Source organism: Eumetopias jubatus, unplaced genomic scaffold, assembly GCF_037043125.1.
Source record: "Eumetopias jubatus isolate StellerSeaLion01/CBP00866 unplaced genomic scaffold, mEumJub1_p1.0 scaffold_6, whole genome shotgun sequence".
Lineage (NCBI taxonomy): Eukaryota > Metazoa > Chordata > Mammalia > Carnivora > Otariidae > Eumetopias > Eumetopias jubatus.
This window is the reverse complement of record NW_028274812.1, coordinates 132,128,417-132,155,674: the sequence shown is the minus strand read 5'-3', so window position 1 is coordinate 132,155,674 and position 27,258 is coordinate 132,128,417. Positions and strand designations below refer to the sequence as shown.

Here is a 27,258-nt window from a genome sequence, read left to right as displayed (position 1 = left end):
TTTACTAAAAGAGATCCCGTCTTGTTTCTTATGCATGTTTTCTAGAGTTCTGAGTCTTTGAGATAATGGCATAGTATCCTTAAAAACGACACCCCTGCTTTTACCTCCAGTAATTGTCAACAAATTGATTCTTCTTTGGTTGTAAAAGGAAAAGATGAAATGAGTAAAGGAAGAAAAACCCAGAATTTTAGACTCAAAGGGATTTTAGAAATTTTAATATGCTTTACTATTTTAATATATTCCTTCTCATTGGCATGCTGTGTAAACTAGAGCCTAGGAAATTTAAGTGAATTGCCCAGGAGTGTGGACGTCCTTAATAATTTATTGATTTTGTTTCAAGACAATTTACGCAATTATTCAAACAGTTTTCTTGAATGTTTCCTATGTTCTAGAGTAGATGTTGAGGGTAAAGCTATGAATGAGATGTCCTTGGAGCTTTTGGCCTAGTGTATCCAGAAGGGTTTATATTTATTAATGTTTCTACTAGCAGGCAGACACCTCTAGTCGAGTCTTTCCCCGACAGTCTTCTGGTGAAGAACAGGGAAGGTCAGTGACACGTTTAAAAAGGTGGAAAATCTGACCCAGAGCAGTTCAGATTTCAATACAATCCTGACCTAAATGCTGACCTTGACCCATTGACCGGCTGCCTACATTTACCTTTGGCTGCTTATCACCTTTAACTCTTCTCAAACACTCCTTTATTCATGGCACATTTTTCTGAGATGGTGAAGCCCTTCAGTTTTACCACTGCCAGGCTTGGAGTCTGTCAACTGGCCTTCCTTTCCTCCACTAAACCAGGACAGTTTTCAAAATTCTTCACCTTCGCAAGGAACCCAAATCCACTCATTAATCGCTTCCAGCTACGACTTGGCCATTTAGTGCAGTACGGGAGCCCCCAACTGATTTCCAATCTACCGATGGTTCTCCCTGGCTTATAACGATGTTGCTTCCCTTTGCTGGCATGGTCCTAATTCAGGGGCTTCACATCTCTCGCCAGAGACTACTCTGACTGCCTCCAATCTGTCCACTTTATTGGCGATACCACTAGATGGCTTTTTCTATAATCAGGGTTGACCTTGTTTATCTCCTATTTGAGGGGGGGAGTGCAGGATTACTTTGAACTGCCTGCCCCGTGTCTGTTTCTTCAAGCCACTTTGAGATGCTTACCCATCAACCATTCATCCCCCAACAAATGAAAGCAAATTCAGACTTGCCATCAACCCAAACCTCTCCCGACGGGGCCCATTCTGCCTCTTACTGGAATTCTCACTCCTCACACCATTGCTCATTTTACATTGCTGCTTCTGATCCCCCTGGACCCAGTTTAACACTTATCTCCTCCCTCAAAAGCTTGACTCTCAATTGGCATTTTTAACTTTTGGCTTCAGACTGTCACTAATCAAGCAGCTGGCCCCAGCTAGCTCCTCAGAACCGAAACCCTGGCTGAGACCAGCAGTTCACTGCTAGAGTTCACATTCTGGCCAGGAAGGTACCAAAATACTGACCATGACAACAAAAGGATCGTTGCAACCTTGTCTCCCAGGCTACAAACAGAAGACGGGCAGCTCATAAGCCACATCTGATCGCAGTCTTATTTGGTTCGACCCTCAACAAAATGGGGATTGAACACTGAAAAAAAAACAGAAGGTTCCCCACAGAACTTTGGACTGCCAGTGTCCAAATAATTTGGACACTTGACAACAATTCACTGGGGCTTTAAGAAGACAGGAACTCTCCTGACGCCCTGATCCCCATCATACTTCACTCATTCATCTTGTCTACCTGGCCCAGATCAACACATCATGTGTAATACTTGGTTTCCAGACCTCATCCTTCACACTGCCCACCTCATCATCCAACACTGTCCACACACACCGGGCTGTCCTACCACCCTTTTGGGAATTCCTGAATTGGTCTTCCATTTTCACTGGTCATTGGTTAAGGCCCAGATACTGATGTTTTTCAAAATGCCCATATATAGTTGTACTGGGTAGCCAGGGTTGAGAACACCTGTTCTTCACAGAATTATTTTATGGAACATCCCTTCATAAGGATAATACTTTTTAGCTTCTCAAACACCAAGCATTGTGCCTCAGTAAGGAGAGATTTTATTTTTCACCAAATAAAGCAATTTTAAGTGTTAGAGGTTTTAAAAGCACAGAAAAGGGCAAAGAGACCAGTTGTTTATTTTCCAACTCCCCAAAATTAATCAGTGTCAAGCACTATGGTACATCTGCCTTGTGAATCTTTCCTTTTTCTCTTTCTAAAAATATTATTCTACAATTTGTGAAATTGTACAATTTGTGAAAAATTGAACCCTGGTTATTAGGATGGATTCAAATAATGCACAACAGTACAAAGAACAAAAACGGAAGTTAAAAAAACCCAAAACATTACAAAATCTTACATGTACAGATAACAATCATTAAGAAAAGATTATATCATAAGAAACAAGTACTGAGGATGTAGAGAAAAAGGAACCCTTGTGTACTGTTGGTGGGAATGCAAACTGGTGTAGCCACTGTGGAGAACAGTATGGAGCTTCCTCAGTAAGTTAAAAATAGAACTACCCTACAGTCCAATAATTGTGCTACTGGGTATTTACCCCAAAACCACAAAAATGCTAATTTATGCACCCCAATGTTTCTAGCAGCATTGTTCACAATAGCCAAATTATGGAAGCGGCCCAAATGCCCATCAATAGAAGAATGGATAAAGAAGATATGGTATACCTATACGATGGAATATTATTCAGCCATAAAAAAGAATAAGATCTTACCATTTGCAACGATAAGGATGGAGCTAGAAAGTATTATGCTAAGTGAAATAAGTCAGTCAGAGAAAGACAAATGTATGATTTCACTCATATGTGGAATTTAAGAAACAACAACAACAAAAAATAGGCAAAGAGAGAGAGAAACCAAGAAACAGACGCTTGACTATAGAGAACAAACAGATGGTTACCAGAGGGGAGGTGGGTGGGGGCATGGGTGAAAGAGGTGATGGGGATTGAGGAGGGTACTTGTCGTGATAGGGTGATATATGGAAGTGCTGAATCACTCGATTGTACACCTGAAACAAATACAGCACTGTATGTTAACTACACTAGAATTAAAAAAAAAAAAAAAGAATAAAAAAACACATTTTTTCATAAAGCATCTTCTTATACAAATAAATACTTCCATGTCCCCTTAAGACTTCAACATAGCTATTAACTAGTTGACTGACCTATACTGGATTATAGATTGCAAATAACCTTTCACAAGCAGCTTTTACCATTGAGATATATGGGTTGTTGGGGTGCCTGAGTGCCTCAGTTCGTTAAGTGTCTGTTGATTTCAGCTCAGGTCACGATCTCAGGGTCATGAGATCAAGGCCTGGGACAGGCTCCGTGGTGAGTGTGGAGCCTGCTTAAGATTCTTCCTCTCTCTCTCTCCCTCTGCCCCTCCCCTGCTCGCGTGCATGCTCTCTCTCTCTCTCTCTCTCTCTCGTTCTCTTTCTCTCTTAAAAAAAAGAGAAAGAGAGAGAGATGGATTGGGTTTCTTTAAATGAGTCTGGGCACTCCATATGTACAAGTTTACCACTTTCATAGGTTTATCAATTCAAAAACTGTTTCCTTAGGACTTACATTTTTAGAGATTCTAGAAACGGGTGATTCTGTTGTTATTTGGAGCACATGAACATCAAGTACTGTAATTTCCTCTGTGACCTATTTGTTTAGATGTGTTTGTTTACAGCTTCAATTAAGTATATGCACTTCAAGTAGCATTTCCTAGATTTTACGTGACTGTTTCAAATAAAAGCATTTACCAGATTGACTCCCTTCTCATTCCATTACAAGATAAGGGATTTCATGTCAGGATCATTCCCTATCGGAGGTAAGAGAACATTGCATGCCCTGTACTACTTCGTTGGTTATCTGGAAAAAGGTTCTTAACAAATCCATTAGACAAATTTTCATCTTGCCCAGTACATAGTGCCTTCTTCACCTTCAAAACAAGGCACCAGGCTACACCCAGTTGGACGTAAATCAAGAATTCATTCGCAAGTTGTAAAACATTCTCTCCAATTCCATGTAAAAGCAGCCAAATAAAAACCATACTTGCTTAGGACTCTTGTCTAATTTTAATCCCTATTTTCAACCCAAGACAGGTCCAAAAGAGTTAAAGGTCAGTGGTAAGTTCCATTTGTTGCTGCATGTACTGGGGTATATATAAAGGTTGCTAATTCTGGGAACTAAATGCCTATCTATAGCAAGCAATCTTTTATACAGAACTGGAGAAGTAGTTCTTCTGTTTATACCCTTCTTCTGCAAAATATGAGAAACATCTAAATAAACTTTCAAAAGAGAAGAAACACAGGAGAAAGAGTCTTGGGATGTGCCCCTGGTATATGGGTATCCCCCAGCCCCGATGCCATGGAGTTTGCAGTTTTTAGAAATACAGCAAGTCACAGGGCAGGCCTAGCATTTCTTCTGGGAACATCTGAACCTAAACATTTGGATAAAAAGCACTGGGTTACAGTTAGAAGTCACAATAACAACACAAAGACAGGCAAAAGTAATTTTTTGGGTGGGGATGGTTGTCACTCTTGGAAGTGACTGGAAGCGTTTCCTGGTATATTAGCAGTAACATATTTTCTTGTGCAGGTTACTCAGGTAAGGATCAGTTGAAAATTCAGTGATCAATTCCAATAAGTGCAGTTTTATATTTATGTAGTATTTCAATAAAAATTTAAGTTGTAGATGTGTAAGAATGTGTATTTTTATAAATTTGTAAAATAAAACATGAGACTTCAAAGAAATGTTGGCCCCTTCAGTTCCTTGCCCTGGCCCCTTTTCTTCTGCCCAGGGTCATCCTTGGGATCACAGTGCTGGTTTTGGGTCTCCAGCTTTCAGGTTTCTGGGCCCTGATTCTGAAGTACTTGATACTGGTGTTCTCATTTGTATGATAGTTATTTCAATATTTTAGAAACTCTGAATTATGGACATTTTTAGATCAAGACCAATGACTAATACATTTAATTTATAGTAAAAGATAAACTCTTAGGCCATCTACAAACCTAGACAACTCTTCTTCTGTATGAGTCTTGTTTGTTTTTTAAGTAGGCTCCACACCCAATGTGGGGCTTGAACGCACAACCCTGAGGTTGAGTCACATCCTCTACCGACTGAACCAGCTGGCGCCCCCCAAATGAGTTCTGATAAGAGGTCATATTGGGATGTTGGGATGTGCTCATTATGATGCTCTCGTATGACTTAGTGAAAGGACTCACGATGGAAGTTTTGTGAATCTGTCACATGTGTTTCTGGAATAAAAGTGAAATTAAGCTTGTGATGTTCCTACTGTTTACAGATCTTCCTTGACTTCCACTGGGGTTAAGTCCCACTAAACCCACTGTTAGTTGAAAATATCGAGTTGAAAAGACATTTAACACGCCTAACCTACCGAACATCAACACTTAGTCTCGCCTACCTCAAATATGCTCAGAATACCCATATTGCCTTTGGTTGGGCAATATCATCTAACACAAAGCCTATTTGATAATACAGTGTTGACTACTCGTGCAATTTGACTGAACACTGTACTGAAAGTGAAAAACAGAATGGCTGTCTGCGTACAGAATTTGTCAGCACCTCAGCTGTGATGTGCTTGTTGATGGCAGGGCTCACTGGGATCTGCAGCTGGCTGCTAAGTCCCATGAGAGAGGGCAGCATATCACTAGCCTGGGAAAAGGTCAAAATTCAAAATTCAAAGTACCATCTCCACCCAATGCGAATTACATTCACACCATCTTAAAGTTGAAAAATTGGGAGTAGAACCAGACCCATCCTAAGTCAGGGACTGTCTGTATTCTGAATCACAGTTACCGTCAAATCAAAGCTAACAAAAGCTTACCAAATTGAAGCTTAGTAATGATATAACTACATACTGTATTTACTTTTAGTTTATTACCCCGGTGAATATTACTAAAAATGACCATGCTTTTTTTTTTAAATAATAAAAGCTCCAATTGATTCTATTATTTATGGAAAATAATACATAAATAATATGGGAAAAGTCTGCTAAATGGAACCAATTATCAACAGCTATTAAGATGCCAGAGGGTCTATAAGAAACCATCATATTCACCTTGGAACCCACAACACTTATTCCAGGCAGAGGGAGAAGCAGGATCCCCAAGGAGCAGGGAGCCCAACGCAGAACTCGATCCCAGGACCCTGGGATCATGACCTGAGCCGAAGGCACACACTTAACCGACTGAGCCACCCAGGCCCTCCATATTCATTAAGATTTTTAAGGAGGCTGAATAAGAAACTGCTTTTCCAGACCCCAAAGGCTACATATTCTAGGATTCCATTTTTATGACATTCTGGAAAAGGCAAAACCAGTGGATAGAGAACACGTCAGGATTTGCCAACGTGGTAGTGGATGCATGACACTATGCAACTGTCAGAACACATGAGACTAGACACCAAAAAGTGCATATGAATTTAAAAATAAAAAAGGAAGCTTCCTCAAATTCAACAATATTGTATAAGAGAATAGGTCTCCTTCACGGTAAATGGATATATTGAAAAATTCCATTTTGTAGTATACCAATAAAAAATTTTCATTTGAGGAATATGAATGAAATTCACTACCTTTTTTGATGAATTTGGAACAAATTTATAGAATCTCATCATTCAAACTTATCTTTCAGTATTGGATAACATGCATACCAAAATGTTACCGCCCTTTTGCTCCAAAATCTAGAGTATTTCAGAAATAAATTGTGAGAAGCACTAAATAGACAAACTATCATATTATGACTTAGAAGTCCCATCGTCGTGACCCAGTTCAGCTGCTAAATCAGGTGACCCAAACAAATCACCTCACCTTCCTGGACTTGGTTTCTTTAAACCTAAATGATGGGAATATCCCTTCCAACTCCAAAACGAAATTACCCATGTCACTTCACAAAGTCATTTTGTTCTTCTTGAAATAGCCATTCTAAGTTTTTACTCTTTCTTGCATGGTCCACTTAAAACAAAAACAAAAACAAAAACAAAACCTATCCCCAAAACCACATTCAGTGAGCACCTTCTGTGAGTCAGGAGTGGCATTACGGGCCTTAGAGTTCTGGCTGGAGTTATAAGTTACTAGTTATAGAGTTACGGTAGAGTTAAGAGTTACCACTTGATCCATTTCTTAACAACACGTGCTTCCTTTCCCATCACCACCATGAGATTAGCAGTATCATTCCTTGACTGAGAAAATGGGAGTTTGAAGAATTGAAGGGATCTGCCCAAATCACAAGCTAGAAGAAGCCATGGTTTGAACCCCCTCCCCTTTGAGGGAAGGGTGCCCACATTCCTCATTCTACCACAGTTCTCAATTCCATGTAGGCCACTGGAGGGCTCTGAAGGTAAATGAGGCCATGTCTTTCATCTGGCACACTCCTCACTCCACGTGTCCTTCTTGGGACACAATGGATGGAAGCGGACAGGGAGATGGACCAGATGCCCCTTCCTGAGATACGCTGTTTCAACCTGGTTCAGGTGCCCCCTCATTCTGGTGGAAACAATACTGCATTTTTTTTTTCAACTGGGGCAGAGAGGAGATTCAGGTTATCTGGAAATTGCAGGTATCCTCAAGAGTCAAGATGCCAACATTGACACAGGATTGTTGTTGGACACCTGAGTTTCTTCGTATCTAAGCATGAACTTGCCCACCAAAAAATGATGCACGTGAGACAAATACTCTCACTAACCACTGTCATACTATCAGTTACTCTTTTCCTCTCATTTCCCCACATAGGAAAGTAGTATTGGAAGCTGGTGGGGAGAGGGAAATTCAAGCTGATTTTGTGTCTGAGATCCAGAAAATCTTCCAGATCCTTTGTAGTAATCTCAGAAGCCTTTGCATCATGGAAAAATTGTGTTTTTCCAGTTCCTGTTGTCTCTTAATGAGGACAATTGGGTGGAATAAAAACAAAAACAAAAACCTAACAGTTGTTAATACTTACCAGGCACTATGCACCATTTTTGGCATTTGATATGTACTACTACACATAATTCACTTACAATAGTAGGTACTACTATTGTCCCCATTTTACAAATACAGAAACTGAGATTCAGAGTGATTACATCATTTGCCTCAAATTGTATACACTAGAAATCTGCAAAACTGCATTTGAAGCCAAGTCGTCTGGCTCCAGAGGGCCTCCTCCCCTCCCCCACAGTTATATATTACACTAGCCTTCATCTAGCTCAATATTTATGGGCGTGCCCAGAAAATACTCTCCAGAAACCAGGAGATATGTGCTCTATTAAGACAGCTAGGCAAATGGGGTTATTGTGTTAGTACTCAGTAACTAACATCCTCATTTGGTTAGAATTCTACAGCACAAAAATCACCCACACCCACTGCCTATGATGATTGGCCTGAGTTTTATTAAGTCATGGCAGGAGTGGCAGTTGGCATCTAAATATAGACATGGTGACTGTGACAAGGAGAGAAATTCGTTGCCCAGAAGCCATTGTTCCAGTAATCCTATACTGGAAAAAAGGCAGGATGGAAATGGTCATACAATCAACAAAGGCTGAACTGGGAGCTACCTTCTCCATCACTTTATAAATTGCTAGTATTGTCTCCATTTTATAGATGAGTCAACTGAGGCCCACGTAGGATAGGTTAAACTGCTCAAGATCAGCCAGCAGGTAAATGAATGTGTAAAATTTTTGCTCCTTCCACTGCATGCTCCAGAGTTAAAGCAAAATAATGCAGGAGAATTTTTTTGAGATCACCCAGCCCACTTTTTTTTTCATTTTACTGAGGAGGAACCTGAGGCCCAGAGAAGTTAGGTGACTTACCTAGGGTCATACAAGGACAGAGGTTAGAACAGAGGCAAGAAGATAATTTTGCAGTGTGTATATCTAGGTCATTGGCCCTTCTTATGTGGTCCAGTGGTTGGAGTGTGAAGAACTTATAAAAAGGAAAATAAAACATTCACACCAGGCTCGTAACACTTACTGTCCATTTGTTTAGTATTCTACTATTTTTAGATGTGCAGTGTGAAGTGTTTAAAAAACTCAAAGTCCACAAACTGCTGTTCTAATTCTTTTTTTTTTTTTTAAGATTTACTTATTTATTTTAGTGAAAGAGAGAGAAGGTGAGAGAGAGTGAGGGGCAGAGGAGACAGAGAATCTCAAGGAGACTCCCCCGCCCAGCTCGGAGCCTGATATGGGGCTTGATCCCATGACCCCAAGATCATGACCTGAGCCAAAATCAAGAGTTGGAAGCTCAACCAACTGAGCCACCCAGGCGCCCCTGCTGTTTTAATTCTTGAGTGTCCTTTGGGGTCATCCAAAACTCTCCTCCTTAGAGCCACCTCAAGATTCTTCTGGCTCTTTTACAAGCATCTTTGAAAAGAAATACTAGCAAGTCAGAGCCACTGCTGTGAAATGCATTATTCTACATATTTATATATTGGGGAGTGAAACTGAATCAGAACTGCCCAATACACAATCTTACTTTTTAATAAATTCCCAAATACCTTCCAAACTTTCTCTAAATTCCTAAAACCAAAAATTAACTGGGGCTTAGGTTGGTAAAGTAAACTTGCCCAGTGTCAGACCAGCTGTTAACTGATGAGGCTGGGATGCCAACGTTGAAATTCGTCCTTCCACACAGTCCTGCAAGATGAGAGGAGCCTCATGCAAAGCTCGGAAGCTTGAAACCCGGGGAATCTCAGATGAAATCACACGTGAAAAATTAACAAGATGACTGAACCCAGCAGAGAAGGCTCGGGGCGCCTGGGTGGCTCAGTCGGTTAAGCATCTGCCTTCGGCTCAGGTCGTGATCCCAGGATCCCAGGATCGAGCCCCGCATCGGACTCCCTGCTCAGCGGAGACCCTGCTCCTCCCCCCTCCCTCTGCCTGCTCCCCCTGCTTATGCTCTCTCTCTCTCTCTCTCTCTCAAATAAATAAATAAAATCTTTAAAAAGAAAAAAAGAGAAGGGTCTGCGAGAACCAGTGGTCATGTTAAATACATTAATATATAGCTGAAAGTGAAATATCCTTGTGTCATTTCCACAGTCAACATACAGGGACTCTTAAAACAGACTGTCTATTTGTCCTTTTTTTGTTTTGTTTTGAGGAAGTGGATATTCAGTATCAACAAAAGTATCTCTAAACACTGCACGTAGAAGGGTCTATCCCACTAAATCAGTTTTACTATTCCTAGTAACATAACAAGCATCATTCTGACCCTTGCTTTCTAAGGCTTAAAGAGTTTGTAGATTCAGCTTTGTCCATTAAAAATAAAGGGGGGGGCGGAGAGAAGAAAACACAATCTGGTTGATGTCATAGATCCTAAAAGTTTAGGTCAGATAAAAAGATTTTCACTTTTCAGGAGATCATTATCATGGGATATGCAGAAAGCCTCAGCCTGGACTACTGGAATTTTATATTTCCTGTGAAAAGAGGAAGCTACTCCTGTCTGAAAATTATAGAGTCAATTCAAAGATTTTTCATAAATTTTGTTTTCTGGCTTTGGGTTTGTGTAGTATGTTGGTAGCTGGAGAAACTGGTTGATGGGCACAAGAGGGTAATGGAGCTGCGTGTTGGTGAATTTCGTATTAGGGTTTATAAGTGATCCCTGTGTAAGTAGCTAGGAGGGGTAACATTTCTTTTAACTTTGAGGAAGTTGAACACCCAAAATGGGAAGGATGTGGCTGCGCCAGCGAAAATCTGTATAGAATGATTGTGAAAAAGTTCTCATTTTTTTTCAGGTCCTGGCTGTGTTGATTTCCTTTTCTGAGAAATTATATTATATTCTAAACAAATACTACGTAAGTCCCTTCTGGGGCACAGTATGCTTTCAGAAAACAAAGCAACCTATGAATCCCAATTCCTTTCACCTGATGTGTTCACAAAAATAAAGTCCTGAAGACACTACTGACATCCTTTGGATTTTTAAGGAAACACTTCTTAAGGATAATACACACCCAGCAATATTCGTGTGAGGACAAAGTGAGCTGTTTTAGTTTCAAAAATTATACCAATTACATTAAGGGAAATCAAAATTACAAAGAATAAGTGCCCATCCCAACATGTGAAATTTACTTACATTTTCCTATACTTCCTCCTGGTTTTCTCTGGGTATATCTACATCCAGTTGTACTTGGTGGTGGAGCCATAGTGTAGACATGCTTTTATAGTAAAAAGATATTTAAATTAATTGTATTTAATACCTTGAGGATCTAGTTAGTTTAGGAACTCTAGACCACATTAAGGTTTTCTTTATACATATTCATATTACTAAGTGGATAAACACTTATCCTGTCACTCATGACACTCAACTTTTTCATTTAATTCTCAGAACTTATATTTTTTTTAATTCTTGGGTAAGCTTTATTTAAGTCATCTCTACACCCAATATGGGGCTCAAACTCACAACCCCGAGATCAAGAAGCCTGTACTTGCCCAACTGGGCCAGCCAGGTGCCCCTCTCAGAACAACTTATTAAGTAGCTGTTGTTATCAGGACTGTATAGATGAGGTATCTGAGGTTAGAGTTACCCATGGTCACCAAGCTAATAAGGACAAAGCTAAAACTCATCAGAGGGTTTGCCTCATTCCTGAGCCCAGGGGATATTTGCTCAATAGGAATAGTTTCCCACCAGCCCTTTGCACACCACCTTTACAACACCTTCTATATGCAACCACCACCGGTCCGGCTTTTCCTATGTATATACCCTCAGTTTCCTTTGTCCTGGTGGCTGCCTTTTTTTCTCAGTCAAGGAGAGTCTCTGATGGAAATCAACAGAACGAACATTTGCTGCAAATCTATATGTGGGCCAGTCTCCATAAGAGAGGGTCTAGATCAGCGGTTCTCCTAGACAAAAGCATTAGGATAATTAAGTTCTGCTGAAGCCGTAGGCTTCAGTTGAAGAATCATTTATGATGCCTCCAGGCATTGGCTGTGCTGTAATATGGGAGCTGGGGCGTGTTAGAAATACAGATGTTGGGGCTTCCTCCAGACCTGCTGAATCAGAAACTCTGGGGGGAGGGTCCAGCAATCTGTGTCAACAGGCCCTGTTGGTTCTGGGGCTCTGGCTGAGAACCACTGCACTATATGCATTATCTTACTTAATACTTATAACTTCTCTGGGAACTAAGTGCTATTTATTATTCCCATCATCACAGATGGGTAAACTGAGGGTCAGCATACACTAAGGCCACTACCACATAGTTAGCAAATAATAGGATCCGGGACTTCCAACTTTGTCTGGCTCCAGAGTCCTTTTCATAGTATTGTGTGGACTCAAAGGCGGATGGAAGGAGATGCTGTTGTAATGGTTCAGAGAAATAGAGTAGAGATATATGTGTTAAACAGATCATTTTGACATTGATCATACATTTATCAGGGTTTTGATACACAAAACATTTTATGTTGTTGCTTAAAGAGTCATTGAAATGCAATATTATGTTTCTGTTTAAAAAAGGCAACTATGGCTTCTAGAAAATACTTGTCTTATACAATTTGTAGACAGTGATGGCAGGTTGAAAGAATGTTGGACAAATGGTCTCGCCAGTTCTGAAATGGTAGCTACATTAATCCTTTCCGCCAGAATTCAAGTCATGGTAAGCTCAGTGAATATTTACCAATCATAATGGTATTTATATTTAATTAAATCTTCATATATACTTTAATCCAATTTTTTCTGCCTTGCATAATGTTGTTCTAGAGATTAGGAATTAAAAGCTAATTAAGAGCAGTGTTTCCGGACTTTTTCCTTCACAGGGGTGGGGAGCAAAGAATGTTTGGGCATAGATTCTCCAGGAAAGATGATCCAAATATTACAGCACAGCCAATGCCTGAAGGCATCATAAATGATTCTTCAACTGAAGCCTACGGCTTCAGCAGAACTTAATTATCTAAATAGTAGGCAACTTGCCTAAGGTTTCTCTACCAGAGCTCACCATTTTATGATATAAACTTATCAGTCTAGGTACTCAAGAGTCAGGATAAATTGTAAATCATAAATCTTCCCCAAATTACTGGCCTGAGAAGAGCCTGGAGCCCTTTTCTAATGGAGGAAAAACAGGGCATAAGGCCCAAATCACTGACATAATATTTGAAAAATCATGTCCAAATTTATTATGTGTATTTGGTATTATCTGGCTATACAAAAGTGGCAACATTTTATTTATTTTATTTTTTTGAGAGAGAGAGAGAGAGAGAGAACATGCATGGTGGCGGGCACAGAGGGAGAGACAGAGAATCTTAAGCATGCTCCATGCCCAGCCTGATGAGGGGCTCAATCTCATGACCCCAAAATCATGACCTGAGTTGAAATCAAGACTCGGACGCTTAACCAACTGAGCCACCCAGGCGCCCCTAAAGTGGTATCATTTTAAAACTGTTAAATGGATAAGGACCCACGGAAGTTTCTGCTTTATATAATTTCTCCTTCAACCAGAATTTACCTCCAAATCCAGTGTGGATTGTCATCTGGCCACACACACAAACTCAGCTTTCTCGTAGACCTGACTGTTCTAATGACATTCATGACGACAGGACTCCACCAGGCCATCGGTGTTTCTAATTCTCAGCCATTGGTACAGTCGGCATGATTGAATGCATCCTTTGTGGTTCTAGAAACTGACTTCTAAATTTAGGTTGATGTACAGAGCATACAATATATACTTTGAAAAAAAACTGGGACTGAGCCAGCCCCGCCCAGATTTAAGGGCCTGGTAACCTTTCGTGGAGAACACAGAGTTTCTCAATGGCTCACTGTTTACATTTGCCGGGAGCTACACCTGGAGAAATGTTTCAGGTTTTCTTTCTATTGTTGTCTTTCCCTAACCTTTCATTTACTTATACTCAGGGTTTTTGTTTTTTTTCCTAATCCTGTAGCTAAGAGGCAGCCTCGACCAAATTATGGCAGTAGAAGCCCCACTGCAGGAACGGTGAGTAGGTCAGGAAGAAGTACCACCGGCAGGGCTGGGTGGGTGCCAGGTTGTGGGAGAAACTCAAATCAGGTGTGAGTAAGGTGGGAACTAACTGGAGGCGCCCACATGGGGTACCAGTGCTTTCTCCTGGAATCAGACGCGAATGCGTGATGGGCCCAGGGTGGCTACCTGGAAACCAGAATTTTTTAAGGAGGAACTTTGCCCTATTGACATTTCAGCTGGAACTCTGGGGCTTGCCAATTCTACGACATCTTTCTGGTATCTTTCTCTTTCTCTTTACTGATACCATTTGTGGGACTTCGTTATTGTGGCATGACACCTCCAAGCAGTATCTTACTTCCTCTTTCTCTAATCCTTACTATTGAAAATTCGTCCCACCCCACCCAGAGACAGGACACTTTTATACATCCCTCGAAGCTTCTCGTAACTATCTAGCCCCTCCCCACACCTACGCCACTGCCATCCAGCAAGCTACAAATCCTCAAGTCAGGCACGGTGGTAGGTGGTAGTGTGGGGTAGTGATGGGGAAGACAAAGATGGTCCTCCTATTTCTTACCCTTAGGAACCCAAACACTGAGGGGGTAGGGCAGAGGAGATACGCACTTAGCAGGAAATTATGATCCAATGCCGGCAGCTGTGGCACTGAGGAGAGGAGAACCCAGAGATGGAGTACCGATTATCTGGGAGGTGGGTGATTGGAGATGGCTTCCAGAGGTGCCATCCAAGGTGGATTCTAAAGGATGAATCGGAGTTAGATAGAGATGGTAGGAGGGATATCCCAAAGACCGTCCCCCCCAAATTAAGTGAAAATTGGGAAAGTGTGTAGGACTAAGGAGTTGCTGGAACATGAAGTCTGAGGCATCAAGTAAAAAGGAAGTAGAGAGATGGGTCAGGGAAGGGTAAGGGGAAGGAGAAGTCAGGTCATGGAGGTCATGTCACCATAAGAACTTCAACCTGATCCTCAAGATAATGAAAAGCCACTGCAAAGCTTGAAGCAAGGAAACAAGCATTGCACTAACCTATCTGAGAGTTGTGTGCACTTGCCATTGTTGCGTTCTGGGAAGCGAAGATCCCTGGAGACTTAGTTCCACCAAATGGTGTGAGTCCAGATTATAAAATGCTTCCAAATAAGAAAAACTTAAGCATTTAAATTAAAATGAGCTTCCTAAATATCTGCATATGATCTATGTAAATAAATAACATATCCAGTAGTCCTGTGTTTCTCATGAACAATAGGGTGCCTAAAATAAAGATCATTTTTCTTTTTCTGTGTATTTTTGTGGTAAACTTAAAAACAGTATACGTAAAATGAACAAGAGGCGCCCGGCTGGCTCTGTCGGTAGAACATGTGACTCTTGATCTCGGGGTTGTAAGTTCGAGCTCCAGTTGGGTGTAGAGATTACTTAAAAAAAAAAAAAGACTTCTACTCATTGTAAAGGCAAAGTCCTCAAGATACTTCACAGTGATTAGGTTCAGAGTCTCAGCCTGGTTGCTTTTCCCCTCACCAGCCTTTTGTAAGAACATTAACTGAAGAACACCTCCCATTTCCACTGGCTCACAGGAGGAAGAGGCCGACCAAAGCCTGTTGCAGAGGGCGACTGAGGAAACTGGCACAGAAGCCTGTGTGGGGTTGGCAATCAGTTCTGGCAAGGACACCTTCCCATGACTCCAGCTAGCACAGTGGCCCTGCTAAGCCTCAGCATGTTCACTGTGTTCCAATACACACACTAGCACTCCATATTCCTGCTAACCTTATTTCCAGCTTAAAGTGGTCAGGTGGAGCTTGCTTCCACTGTTCTGCGCCCCCCCCCCCATCCTTACCCTATCCCCTTTCGGGAATCCTGCAGGGGATTTGCTTTACTTTTTTTTTTTTTAAAGATTGTATTTATTATTTGAGAGAGAGAGAGTGCGTGTGAGTGCTTGAGAACAAGCAGGGGGGATGGAGAGGGACCAGCAGACTGAGCTTGGAGCCCACACTGAGTTTGGAGCCCAATGCTTGGAGCCCACACTGAGCTTGGAGCCCAATGCAGGGCTCGATCTCAGGATCCTGAGATCATGGCCTGAGCTGAAATCGAGAGTAGGACACTTCACCGACTGAGACACCCAGGTGCCCCGGGAATTTGCTTTAGATATAGGAAAGAAGAAATGATTATTCCTTCCTTTCCTGGTGCAAGTTCAAACTTCAGGTCACACGAATCCAGGATTAGATCCCAGCTTTGCTTGGACAAGCTGTGTAAAGAGGAGCATATTACTTCAATTTCTCTAAGCCTCCTTTTCTTCCTCTGTACATGAGGATAACAATGATAACTTCTTATCCTTGAAAGAAACGATGTAGAACATATAGCATATAGGAGCAAACTATATCAACCAAAATAGTATTAGATGCCACCTGCAGCATACTTACATGTGTTTAAAATAGTCATTTGTAAACAAGAAGAATGAACACTCACTACACTCTGGTAAGTGTTGGTTTACTCCCGCTCCTACAAGTCTTTGTGATCTGACAATTTAGTAGCCCACAGGACAGAGTATGTCTCTGTTCCCAGTCACCTTGCCTGTCCTCTTTCTGCCCTGAGGAGACTTTGTGACCACCACTCCAACTTGGCTCTTAGGAATGCCGAGTAATTGAGAAAAGAGTCGCTGCTATGAATGTACTTTCATCTATGAAGGTAGCTTGAAACATCACTCAAATGTGTCCTTGGTAACAATACTCCATGTAAGAGCAGGGATAGGACCACCCTCATACAGGGTTGATACCCACAGCCATGCTGTCACAACAGTGGAAACTCGTTTATTGGTACATCACCAGGAACAGGTGCTACAGGTCACACAGGTGTTCTCAGACAACACACGGAAAACAGAATTTTGAAAAGAAACTCAGTCCTGAATCCAAGAGGGAATTTGGAGCTGTTTTCTGCCTACAGTGGCCTGGCATACCTCGGACCCCTTTCCAAATGATCATAAACAACAGAAAAGACTTCCCAGTCTATGAAATCAAGAGACCGCAAAGTGGAATTTCCAATAATCTGTGACTTCGAAATTGAAAATTTACTTTGGATCACCTCCAGCTGTTGATCAACTCTGGGGATTCCAATTCATTTTACCCATTCTTCTCGACAACAAAATATCAGACTGTTTTTGTTGAACCAAGTTGGTTGAGACCTGGGTAACTTGATCAGCTCTTAGATTAGAGACATTTAACTGAAGAGACAATTTATCAACTTCCAAAGAAGATTCACAGATTCTAAAAACAGCCCCACCGACTTTGAGCAATGACCTGGAGGATGAATGGGGTACTGTGTGACATGCTCTGAAAGAAACACCACCTATTTCAAGTCATAAATTCTAGAATGCTTATTAAAAATCAATTTCAACATGCGATGGCTATGCTTATCAAGGACATGAAAAGCATTCATTCACAAGACTGAGCTAGTATATGTCAATCACACCTCAATTAAAAAAAACACGCACAAACAAACGACCGAGCTACATGATACAAGATCAAAGCCAGCTTTGCCAGAGCTCCTGCAGCTCTTGCATACTTCTTATATCACTATACCGCACAGTTACAAGAGAGTTGGCACTAAGCTGGTCACTAAAAAGCAACCAGACTAATAGTTTTCTAAGCATTAAATTTTTTTTTTCAAATAATTTCAAACAAGTCTGTTCTCTAGAAGCGTTGTATGTCAGTGAACTCAATCTATGAATAAGAAAAAATTGGAATGGATATCAGCACATACCTGGAATCCTATTAAGTGTCACCCAGAAATGTTCATCGGGGCTGTAAGTATCTTTTGACCAGTGTAGTAGATCAATGGCCCTTTTGTCATGGAAGACAAAGTTGACAAACTCTCTGGTAAGGGCCACATAGGCAGTGCCAAAGTAGATGGTCAGCTGATGTGGAGGTGAGGTTTTCAAAATATTTGTATTTTTCACAAAGGAGCCATCTTCGCCTATATGCTCCCGGTGGACGAATTTAGTCCGCTTAATTGCGTGATTGGGGGGCAGCACCCCCGGGGTAATGTTTTTCCCTTTAAAGCCTTTCAGATACCGAACTATCTCCTTGTTGGTTTTCAGGGGGAAGTCTTGCCCGCACGTGTTGATGGCGTACTTCCATGGCACCTTGGACGCCACGAGGTCTTTTAGGCAGTTCAGGTCAGCCTGGAGCCTGGAGATACCCCCATAGACCACTGGCTCCATCTTGGAAGCAACAAAAGCATTTGGGAAGCAACTCAGTAACTGCCACACAGATTCCTTAAACTCAGCTGTGGCTTTCTCATCCACATGAACGCAGTAGACATTTTGGGGCATATAGATAGCCCTGAAGAGCCTTTCAAAAGTATCAAAGTCCTTATGGATGACCATGACATAAGCCAAAGGAAAAGCAACTTCTTCTTCCGACAGGGGGCTGGTGATGTAGTGATTTTGGATCAGGTAGTCCTTACAGGGGACACTCCCCAAAGGTGATGGCAAGGTCTTTCCCCACAAAAAAGTGGACTTATCTTCTAAGGCGTAATCACAGGCATGTATTCTAAAATACCTGTGACTGGAGCTATTCAGCGTCCCGAAATTCTTTGGCAGGTGTAACGGGCTATTATAAAATATCACAAAAATAACCCCACTGAACACAGTGAAAGCAAAAAAGCAGTACCTCCAAAAGTTCATTATTTTCACCTCCTTGAGGAAGGACTCTCTCTCCAGGGATTGAGAAATGACCAGTCCCTGAACCCGCAAGTGTGAAGAGGTTGAACCGCTTCTCTTCCCAGTCCTGAATTTCGGCAAGCTTCTCCAGAGGGCTTGAGTCCTTCAATCCTCATTTATTGTCCTTTCCGGCGTGGCGTCCATCCTCTGCGGCGCGGGCCGGACGAGAGATGCTGCCCTAGCTCGCACCGCTTTTCTCGGACCCCGGGTGCTGAATCCCGAGCGGCCAGCAGCGCCTCTCCGCCCAGCCCCGCTTCCGGAAAGCCTTCCCCCTATGCATACGAAATGCAAGTGGCGGATCTTAGCAAATTACGTTCTGGAAAGGACTGACGGGTCCTTTTCACAGGGGCTGAGTTTCCCTCGCCTCACCCCGCCCCCCTTCCATCCCATCAACTCGGATCTGATCTCCCGGCTCTTCTGCAGCTCTCTCCTCCTCGCCATTTAGAGTAAGTGCTTCTACTTTTTCTGCTTCGCCCCGCAACCTGCCAGCCCGCCTTGCAAACCACAACATTTAGGACTTCTGCCCCTCGGCTTTATTCGTCTTCCCGTTTCTCTGCCCCTCTTTTGCATTTCAGTGTTATTTCTACCTCTGGGCACACAGACACAGATAAAGAAAAAATGCACTTGTAATGGGCGTAGGTAAAAGATCATCAGCGGCCAAAGAGTCTGTGGCGAGCTGGGTTAAATCCGTTTCCAGTGGTGTTACATAGCCTATACATGTTTGTGTAGGCTATGTATGGGAAGAGAGAAAAAAGAATTACACTCTTGGGGCATGGGATGAGGGCAGAAGGAACCTAGCAGTGACTTGTAACATTAAAGGGTCGGTGTGGATGACATAAATGAAAGAAACACACTTTCGTTTGCACGCCACAGGGAAAGGTGATAGTCATTGTTCCCAGAAAGTTGGTTCCCATTTTCACACAGAGCTTCAGATATCTTCAACTCCTAACACGGCAGTATCTACAATATATGGAGTCACTTGCCACTGGTCTTTCGAAAGTCTGACATCTTCCGATCTGAGGTCATTTCATACAAATCAAAGAAGTCTCTTTCCCACCCAGCCCCCTCTCTCCCACTTCCTTAACTCTGAAGAAAGAACAAAGGCTTCAGGGCTGCTGCAAAATTCCTGGAAGTACCAGTCAGTGTAATTCAGGGGAGGCAGGACTGGAAGCCCAGCAGGTCTGGTCACATTACAGAGCGGTTGTCATCGCTCATCTGTGCAGGTGCCTGGAGCACTCAGCAAATGTGGAGTGCGCTGTAGACTTAGGAGGGTGGTAAGGATGCTTCTGGGGGAAAGTAACTCATCCAGCTAAAAAAAAAAAAAAAATCAATTGTGGCAGCCACAATGGTAGCTAAAAGTGGCCTGCGCCCCTCTCAGCCCGCAGTCACCCAGCCTTCCTACCTGTCTGGGCACTGTGGCCATTGGAGCAGTTACCTCTGTTAGGAAAGTGTTTGGTGTATAATGTGGCAATCTCCCTGCCCCCTTCCTATCTCACACCCCCCTTAGCTTACTATAATCCACGGAGCTAATGAATGACAACAGTGGCTTGGAGGTGACGGGTATTGATTTCGAAACAGACTCAAAGATCATCTAACACGGCCCTTTATTTTACAGATGAGGAAAATGGAAGGCAAGAAGAATATTTTTTTTTCCAAAGTCATTCAGCTGGACTGAAGCCAGAAACCTTCACTCTGCAGCTCCCTTGTCCAGATGCTGAAGCCGGTCTATTTGGCTTCAAACCGCCGCTGGTCAGTGACCAGCTGAGAGACCATGCTAAAGTTACTTAACCTCTCTTAGCCCCAGGTTCTTCCTCTGTGAGATGGAAAAATTACAGCAGTTCCCATTTCGCACGGTGGTGAAGAACAGTAAATGACTCTTGTTGAGGGTTTGGGTATACGATCACGTGTTCAATACGCATTACCAGTTACTGTTGTCATTTCTCTTTCGAAAAATATCCAACATTTCTTACCGTGTGAATGAACTGATATTTTGACTTCTGTTCCTAGTAATGGAAAAGAGAAACGTTTCCACTGGGTTGATTTATTCCCCCTGAACACGAGGGGAGGTTAAATCCCATTCTTTTCTCCCCCATCGCTAGCCCCCTTTGGCCCAGACAAAAAGTAGAAATACGGCTATGGGAAGGGAAGAACTGAATTGTCCATTTGGATGCCTTCACTTCCCTTTATTCTAGTTAGAGCCACACCCTTTTCTGCAAAATACATCCTTGGGCAGACTTGTGGAGAGCAGGAAGGAAAGAGCCAAAGGGAGGAGCGGAGGCACGGGCTCTCATCACAGATTCTGTGGGTTCTTCCTTCTTTTTGCCTTGAGCCTTGACCCCACAAGAGGGAGCCCCGCTGGAATGCCCATCCAAAGCAAACTCAACAAATCTTTAATCACGATCTAGTCAAAGCAGATTGCAAATGGGGTGGGGAGTGGGGTGAGGTGATTTACAGTTCAAAACACCAGTACCCCAGAAACCCTTCTATAGTCTGTCCTGCCTTATTTACAGTGCTTTGAATGGAAAACCTGACTTGAAAATGGGATGCCTGCTAAGCACTTAGCTCAGCGGGTAGGTTTGTTTTGCTTGGTATCTGTGGCAACTGAACAGGCATTTTCTTCTAGCAAATCACTAGGCGGGCTAAGCTATTAACTTCCAACCAGTACATTATTTCTGCTCTGTTCACTCTAGTTGGCTTCACATACTGAAAACTGTCGTCATGTGGACATTTTGTATCACACTCCCTGCCTCTCTCGGTCCCAGGATAATCTTTAACATCACCAACAAGGAGACAGCACCCAGACAGGGGCTAACTGTGCATAATCCCCTCAGCTCAACATGAAAGCAAAAGGCGAGACTCTGGGGCTTTCTGAGAACACGGTGGGATCTTTTTTCCCTCACAGGCCCATAGTTCTCATGAATGTTCTAGGAGCTCTTTGTCCACCCCAACTGGGCCACGAGAGGTAACTGCGAATGCTGGTGCGGTGGTCATAGGGGCAGGGGAGGAATCCAAGCCTGACTCCTTCCCAAGTGCGCATAGTTCTCCTTGACCTCAGATCGCTCCTCCCAGCTTAATTATTGCTACAGAATCAAGGTGATGCTTTTTGATGGGCCCCCTGACCTCTGCCAAGGGTACACCATTGGGTATCAGTCTGACAACCCAAAACACTTTGGCAGCACGGGAGACCCGGAAAGCAAACAAGATCTCCCAGCAACCAAAACAACGATCACAACGCCGTGGACTGGACTCACACACTGGAACGTAGAGAGGGCGGTAAATGAAAAAAGGAAGTGAAGCTGGTGGAGGAAGGGAAAGACAGAACTAGTAAGTTCACGAGTGGCAGTGAACACTTGGCCAAAGTGTCATGGACACCTTGAGGGTGAGGGGAGGTGGGGACCGCAGCGAAGAGCCTGGGTCCCACCTAAAGCAAGCAGCTCCAGCTCAGCGCCGGCTATTAATGCCATGCTGGTCATAGGACCAGTGCTGCCAACTCTTCAGATATTTTAAGAGAAGTGAGAAAGCTGAATTATACACACACACACACACACACACACACACACACACACACACACACACACGTATATAAAGATCCCAAACTCTTTAAATGTTACCAAGTCACTAACACATTTCTAAGACACAAGTGCCTGCATGCATATGCACCCCCAAAGACTGCATTTGGCCCTAAAGATGCCAGTTTATCATTCTTGTTTTAAGCATTAAAGGTCATGTACTTTGAATCCCTCTTGAGACTTAGCCTCTGGACTCTTCATTTAGACACAATCGTAACAAACTGACTCGGAACTGAACAGATAAGGAGTCACAGATTAAAAGAGGGATGTAGCACTGGGGAACCGGGCACCCTCGTCAAGAGGTGGCGGACAGAAGATGAAGTAGGGTCCAGAAAAACTCCAGGAGCAGAGCAATGCACAATCATTCAATAAAAGGATGGCTGGCATTCATATAGCTCGGTGACTATTTTATTACTGTCGATCAGGACCTCTAGTATTTGTAAACTAACAAATAAGTTAATGTCACTGTGAAAGGGTTTGACAACCGTAAAGATCACTGCAAACATTGGGTCAACCAGACTTTCTTTGAAAAGAAGCAGAGTACTAACATCTAGTGAATAGAAATATAAATGTATTTCTGTATCTTATGCATACATGCTGCAGATGCTATTTAAAAAGTCATTTGTGGAGGCCCCTGGGTGGCTCAGTGGGTTAAGCATCTACCTTCGCCTCAGGTCATGATCCCAGGGTCCTGGGATTGGGCCCCACATTGGGCTCCCTGCTCAGTGGGCAGTCTGCTTCTCTCTCTCCCTCTGTCACTCCCTCTGCTTGAGCTCTCTCTCTCTCTCAAATAAATAACTAAAATCTAAAAAAAAGTCTTTTGTGAAATATGTTTATTCAGAATCTTTTTTTAATAAACCTTTTTCTGCATAAAAGGGGAGGCTTTTGGTTATTTAATAAACTCACAATTATGACAACAATTTTCCCCTGAAAGTATTAGGCAATTATGTTGACCACATGATCCTATATCAGGCATCAACATTTCTTCTATAAAGGGCCACGTAGTAAATATTTCAGACTTGTGGGACTTTTGATCTCTGATGCAACCACTGAGTGCTGTTACCACATCATGAAAGTAGCCATAACAATATTACCTGTGTCTTGCTAAATCTTAATTTATGGATACTGACAGCTCAAGTTCATGTAATTTCCATGTCACCAAATCGTCTTTTGATTTTTTTCCCCAACCATTTAAAAATGTAAAGTCACTCTTAGTTTGCGGACAGTACAGAAATGGGCCAGATTTAGCCCAGGGGCTGTCTGTAGTTTGTCGATCTCTGTTCTAGATTGCAATCGTGATCCTCCAGGCCCACATTTTGCAGTATTGGAGTCCTTGCCATCACCTAGAATTTCTGTATCTTTGCAGATAAAGGAATGTAAAATGAGGGCAAATAGTGATGTTGGTCATCCTTAAACCTGCATGGAGCCCCTTACATACACTGTCTGGGTTAGAGTACAGGGCACTGGATTATATGCCTCAGTGTCCTTCTTTTTCTAGAAAATGGAGGTGCTAAGAAGACTGACCTCATAGCGTTCTAAAGAGATTTATTTATTTATCTATTTTAAGATTTTATTTATGTATTTGATAGAGAGAGAGTGTGCATGCACAAGCAGGGGGAGCGGCAGAGGGAGTAGGAGAATCCAGCTCCCCGCCGAGCAAGGAGCCCAAAGCAGGGGCTCGATGCGGGGCTCCATCCCAGGACCCTGGGATCATGACCTGAGCCAAAGGCAGTTGCTTAACTGACTGAGCCACCCAAGAGCCCTGGGTTCTAAAGAGATTTAAATAGGTCGGGACATAAAAAGAGCTTAGAACAATGCCTTGCACCGAAGAATGATTCAACACATCTTCAGGCATCTCTCTGACGGCAAACTTGGCTCACCTAGGAAACTATTGCCCCATCTGCCTTCCTAGGTACGTTCAGTGAAGCAGAACAGCTGTGCTTGAGAGGTCATTCTGCCACCTAAAAGATCCCGAAGGATAGGCAGGAGCCCTCAAGGTCACTGTTATCATGGGCGGCACTGGCCTCTTCTGCCCTGTACTCTGCCCCAGGGTGGGGCAGCTACTCTTCATTCCCAACTGCAGCCCCTTCAGACTTTTTTTTCAAACCACATCCAAATGGTTACCTCTTCAGAGTGCCAGCCTGCTGGTACACCCCACAAAAAGGTTATGCTAGAGACAAATACAACCCCATAAAAAGGTTATGCTAGAGACAAATACAGAGCACAGTGGGGAAGACTGAGGCTTTGGAGCAGGGTTTAAACAAGGCTCTGCTGGGGGCGGTGCCTGGGTCGTCCAGTTGGTTAAGCAACAGACTCTTGGTTTCGGCTCAGGTCATGATCTCAGGGTCGTGAGATCGAGCCCGACATCGGGCTCCACGCTCAGTGTGGAGTCTGCTTGTGATTCTCTCTCCCTCTGCCCCTTCCACTTGTGTTCTCTCTGTAAAATACATAAATAAATCTTAAAAAAAAAAAAAATCCAAGGCTCTGCTGCTTCCTACATGACCCTGAAAAAGTCTCTTGGGATCCCTTTACCTTAGTTTCCCAATTTTTAAAAAAAGGAGTAGTCCAAGGGCACCTGGGTGGCTCGGTTGGTTGGGCAACTGCCTTCGGCTCGGGTCATGATCCTGGAGTGCCAGGATCGAGTCCCGCATCGGGCTCCCTGCTCGGCGGGGAGTCTGCTTCTCTCTCTAACCCTCCCCCCTCTCACGTGCTCTCTCTCTCTCTCATTCTCACTCTCTCAAATAAATAAATAAATCTTTAAAAAAAGAAGAAAAAAGGAGTAGTCTATCCAAGTGGTGGAAAGTGAATCTGGCTAAGAAGGCTTCTTCTGCATCTTCTCCACCTGCTACGCCACGTAGCACAACCTCATTCTTCTGGGGTCCTACTCCTTTTCCTATTTCCCTAGAAGTAGGAGTCTTCGGGTAGCAAAGTTCTCTCCCTTCTGGGGTGAACTGCCCAGATTTCATTCTAATTGCCCACACAAAAACAAAGGTAAAAACCAAACACAAAACACAAACAAAAATTTTTATCTTTGGTTATATTCTGTTAAATTTCAAGAACAGAATAGGTGACTTTTTTTTTTTTAAGATTTTATTTATTTATTTGAGAGAGAGAATGAGAGATAGAGAGCACGAGAGGGAAGAGGGGCAGAGGGAGAAGCAGACTCCCCGCTGAGCAGGGAGCCCGATGTGGGACTCGATCCCGGGACTCCGGGACCATGACCTGAGCCGAAGGCAGTCGCCCAACCAACTGAGCCACCCAGGCGCCCAGAATAGGTGACTTTCTATGCAACTTTTCTAAATGTCTCCTTTGAGAAAAAAAAAAGATTGTAGATTCATGAAGAGAACTTGCATGTCCAAGGTCTGTCCAGATCTGGGATAGTCTTCTGCCACCTTTCTGACACTAACTACCTCCAAACTCCTCCATCTCCGTACTTTTGAACATCAAACTGACATTGCAGGGGATGGTATTTCTATTAAGAGACAGTATTTTTTTTTTTAATTTGGCAGTTTCATTTATTAAATAAACCACAAACCTTTTACCAGATAGCATTACTCAGCAAGGCAATGGCTAATTTACAATCACTAATTGTACTGGAAGAGGCCTTGAAGCAAACATCTCCACTTTTTTTTTTTTTTTAAGATTTATTCATTGGGGTGCTTAGGTGGCTCGGTCAGTTGAGCATTCCACTCTTTGGTTTTGGCTCAGGTCACGATCCTAGGGTCATGGGATTGAGCCCTGTGTTGGGAATCTGCACTCAGCAGGGTGTCTGTTGGAGATTCTAAGAGACAGTATTTTATCATTCAGCAGCTGCCAGAGAACTGTATCTTGAAGATACTCCTTATCTTTTGAACATTTTCAAATAAGTGGAAAACAAAACCGTCTTAAAATAGAGATAGGCAGTGGCTCCCTCCAACTTCTACTTTTAATAGCCCTATTAAATTCTTGACTCGTGTTCAGTTTATTCAATCCACTCTCCTACTAACTTTTTTCCCACAGAACCTGTCATTAACTTGAGTTTAGACAGTTCATTAGGGCAGAGGGCTTGGATCAATCCCAAAAAGCAGACACTTCTTCTTTCCTAGACATTAAAATGCTGGAACAAATTTTTCTCCAAGATATGTCCTGTGTTTGCACTTCATTGAAGATCTTTGCATTTGATTTCTCCCGCTGGTTAAAGTGGTTTTAGATTCAGATTTTATGTGTACTGATTTATCCTTTTAAATGACTTCCTTAAACTCTATCTTTTCTCCTCAAAAACAATGGAAAAATTGTTATAAATAGAGTAGGCTTGGCCCCAGTCTGCTTTGGTTAGGGCCCTTGTGACTGATAGTGCAGTTTCAATCACTACCCTTCAACCAGTCTTCAGTATGATGAACCTGCATAACTGAGTGGTTTGATTATAACCTGTTTCCAGTTTATTGATCAGTGCTGTTCTATGGAACATAAATATCTTGATCCTGAGATGACCTGGGCATTGGGAAGTGAGTAGGAATGTGCTGGGGCAGCGCTTAGGGTAACCATCTGTCCAGTTTGCCCAAGATGGAGAAATTTCTGGGGCATGTAGGATTTTCAGCGTTAAAACTGGGAAAGTCCTGGGCACACCAGGATGAATTGGTCATCCTAGACACCAGCAGTCCTGCCCACTCACAGCTGAGAGATACTTGCTTAAAGAGTATTCAGTAACTGATCAGTGTGTGGGGCATCTGGGTGGTTCAGTCGGTTAAGCCTCCGACTTTTGATTTCAGCTCAGGTCATGATCTCAAGGATGTGAGATCAAGCCCCGCCCCCCACGCCCCATGCTGAGCGTGGAGCCTGATTAAGATTCTCTGCCCCTCTGCCCCTCCTCTCCCTCCCTCTCTCTCTCTCTCAAAAAAAAAAAAAAAAGGAAAGAAAAGAAAGGCTAAAAAAAAAAAAAAAAAATACCAGGGGCGCCTGAGTGGCTCAGCTGGTAAAGCATCTGACTCTTAATTTCAGCTCAGGTCATGATCTCAGGGTGATGAGATCAAGCCCTGCATTGGGCTCC

At 42.8% G+C, this 27,258-nt stretch overlaps 1 protein-coding gene across 8 annotated transcripts in view; it reads right to left on the bottom strand.

Annotated features, from left to right (window-relative positions):
* LOC114212530 (N-acetyllactosaminide beta-1,6-N-acetylglucosaminyl-transferase) overlaps nucleotides 1–27,258 on the bottom strand; it is an 89,940-nt gene that overhangs the window by 18,300 nt on the left and 44,382 nt on the right. For 4 of the 8 annotated variants that reach the window (XR_003609983.2, XM_088024122.1, XM_028107434.2 and 1 more), the window contains exon 1: nucleotides 17,703–19,670. The exons of the other annotated variants lie outside the window; for them this stretch is intronic. Coding sequence is in view for 3 of the 4 variants with exons in the window: in XM_088024122.1 (XP_087880248.1) it covers nucleotides 17,703–18,627 (925 nt within the window). In the remaining variant the exon portion in view is untranslated. Of the gene's footprint in view, nucleotides 1–17,702; nucleotides 19,671–27,258 lie in introns of those variants that run through there. 8 annotated transcript variants of the gene reach the window in all.